General features: G+C 41.6%; 1 protein-coding gene across 1 annotated transcript; it reads left to right on the top strand.

The window, feature by feature from the left end:
* Positions 1-571: 571 nt before the first annotated feature.
* LOC103141678 (parvalbumin beta-like) lies at positions 572-2,807 on the top strand. The gene is made up of 5 exons (XM_007557410.2): positions 572-682; positions 1,265-1,331; positions 1,450-1,582; positions 2,356-2,465; positions 2,552-2,807. The coding sequence occupies exons 2-5, from the start codon at positions 1,271-1,273 to the stop codon at positions 2,575-2,577; spliced, it is 330 nt and encodes a 109-aa protein (XP_007557472.1). The 5' UTR covers positions 572-682; positions 1,265-1,270; the 3' UTR covers positions 2,578-2,807.
* The last annotated feature ends 230 nt before the right edge of the window (positions 2,808-3,037 follow it).

The following is a 3,037-nucleotide window of genomic DNA, read 5'->3' on the forward strand; positions in this document are numbered from 1 at the left end:
ATTATATATTTTTTAAATATATATATAAAAAAAACACAAAATATTTCTTCAAAGGTTGGACTTATATACCCATTGCTGACATGTAACAAGAAAACCAGATTCCTCACAAAGTGAATTTATTTCACATTCCACACAGTACACAAATAACACCTCAAATACACAAAACTATGCTCTGCTCAAAATGAAACACAAGAGCAATAGATTCACTAAAAGGAGAGGTTAAATCATACCTTTAAACTGGTTAGTGTTAAAAGTAGCAGAAACAACCAGTTTGTCCAACTTACTCCAGCTACATGCATGCTGAGTATCCTCATGAATATGGTTACGGGTTGGCAGCAGCCCTTCCAATTCGCCCACCTCAGCAGCACGCAGGCCTATTCTTAGCAGCCAGGGACATTAAAGACTTCTTCAAACGCACCTTTTAAGCGTCTTCATTTTTGAAACTTAAAATAGACCGCTCTGTAGCTGCAGTACGAGCCCCCCCCCCCCTGCCCCATCCCTTCCTTCGTCTTCCTCCTCTTCCACCTCCTCCTCCTCAGCACGGTGTCAGTTATCTTATGCTTCAGATTTCCACAGCGTGACAGTATATAAAAGGTCATTGGGAGCACCGGGATGGTCACTGCAGTCGACTCCAGTCTTGTCTGTGTCATCTGTACCCTACAAAGCAAAAGGCACAACCGAGGTGAGTCTGAAGGAAGAGAGGAAAGGGAAGAGAAAATGCGGGACCCGCATCCAGCCTTGCATCCTTGAAAAGCCTTTTTGCTCTTTATTTCTTTTGACATTGGGTTTGCTCAGGACCTCACTGCATTGCAGCACCTAAAGAAACACACTGAATGCCTACATTTGGGACCGTCAGCGTTTAAAAAAAACAAAAAAAAAACAGAGCCTTGGATTATTGGTCAGACCTCAGCATCTCGCAGTAGTTGCAGGTGTCAATCTCAGCTTCACGGAAGGAGTGAAGCAATGCAAACCCTGCACTTCAGAGAGAATTGGACTCAAGTATTTCAAATCGGAACCCTTTCTGATTCTGTTTGTTCTACTCGGAAAGTCAAAAGACAGCTATTTTATCAGCATTGTTTGTTTGCAAGACATGGTGTGAATTGTTTTTGGAGTGATCAAAATTCTGTTTCTTTAGCTTTGTGATTGTGGTTTGTTTTTTTGCAATGCAGTGAGCTATGATCAAGTCCTTAATACAAATAGGCTGTTTCTTTAGGGACAACTGCTTTTACAAGAGTTTAAATTAATCAGTGTTCTATCTCTGCAGATCAAAATGGCTTTCGCAGGTGTACTGAATGATGCTGACATTACTAAAGCCCTGGATGAGTGCAAAGGTGATTCTTCTATACTTTTTCTTACTCTTGTTTTGTGTTTTGTTGTATCCTTATTCTTATTGATAGCCACTGTCTTTGCCTCTGGTCTCAGTAGCATAATAAGCTCTGCTGATTTCAGGCGCGGACTCATTCGACTACAAGAAATTCTTCAAGACTTGTGGTCTGGCCGGAAAGAGCGCCGACGATGTCAAGAAGGCCTTCGCCATCATTGACCAGGACAAGAGTGGCTTCATTGAGGAGGAAGAGCTGAAGTAAGATGCATGGCTGGACAAAATGGGCTCCATACATTAGATAGCAATTACTATAGTGACCAACAGAGTTAACTGATACAAGATACTGCAGGAATGCAAGAAGGAATGGATTTCTACATTCACATGGGAGACCTTTAAGGGTAGGGGTGCTCATCTTATGATGTTAAATTAAGATTAAATACTATTCAGCAGTAGCAGTAGGAGGGTAGACAGAGGCGGTTATGACTATCCTTTAAATTTTAGTGGAGCCGCATCCAGAAAGTCTTACTTAGAGAGAATTTTTTGGGATTGCAACCTACTCACGCCTTTATTTGCAGTTGTAATCCAACATCAGCATGCATTACATTTCTTTATGTATTCCCTTGTGCCATCTCAAGTTTAGCAGTGGCCCCCATCTGGGAGATCCTTTTAAATCTTTCTCGAGGCGACACCTGCCCCACCAAGCAAAATCTTGTCAAGAGAAGGAACTTTACCTGAACAAAGGGGTTGTAAAGTGAGATATCGTGTATGGAAAGATGGTTTCTTTTGGTGTCTAAATATGTTTGGAGAGTTTTGGGGGTTGATCAGATGGGCCAAACTCGTCTGACATTCAACGTCTTTGAGACCTGAGATAAGGACTGAGCGACCATGAATAGTTTTAAATAAAAATGTCCATGACTATGCTTGCTTAACCCACCTTAGCATTGTGATTCCAGCACAGCTGCCTTATTTGGTCTATTTGTGATGTGTTTTGATCAATAATGTTAGCTGAGCACCTCTTGTGTCTGTGGCAGGCTGTTTCTGCAGAACTTCAGCGGAGGTGCCCGTGCACTGACCGACGGTGAGACCAAGGTTTTCCTCAAAGCCGGTGACAGCGACGGAGATGGCAAGATTGGCGCTGATGGTACGTGCCGAGACACTCGTTGGACAGTCCCTTGTTTAAACAAATGGCCAACTTTGCATGATTTTCTGTCTCTGTCTACCCTGCAGAGTTCGCTGCTTTGGTAAAGGCATAAAGATGGCAACATGACCAACAACACATGCTCTGATGGAACAACAATGCCCACATCGACCTCCCCCCTTTTCATCTGAATATAAATAATTTTTATACATTTGCTTAAGGGACATTTCCTCCTCTATGCAACACACTGTCCAAAAGGTGATGATTGTGAATGTCGCTCGGTTGTGTTCATGTCTTAAATATGAATTTTGCTAACTGTAAAATCTATAATGCACTTTCCAGGAACTAAAAGTAAAAGAAAATAAAATATTCTTTTACTACGGTCTTACTTCTTTGTTTTTGTGTCATTTCGTCCACATAGCCCCTCTTGGGTTGGAGAAGTAGCAATAGAAAAGGAAACTATGTCAAATACATGATGATATGAGCCCTGGCTCAGAGGGTCAGGAACGTTTTTCATGCATTCTATGCAAAAACAAAAGTGCAAAAAAAGCTGCGAAAAAAAAGATTGATAATCT

Source organism: Poecilia formosa, unplaced genomic scaffold, assembly GCF_000485575.1.
Source record: "Poecilia formosa unplaced genomic scaffold, Poecilia_formosa-5.1.2 Scaffold88, whole genome shotgun sequence".
Lineage (NCBI taxonomy): Eukaryota > Metazoa > Chordata > Actinopteri > Cyprinodontiformes > Poeciliidae > Poecilia > Poecilia formosa.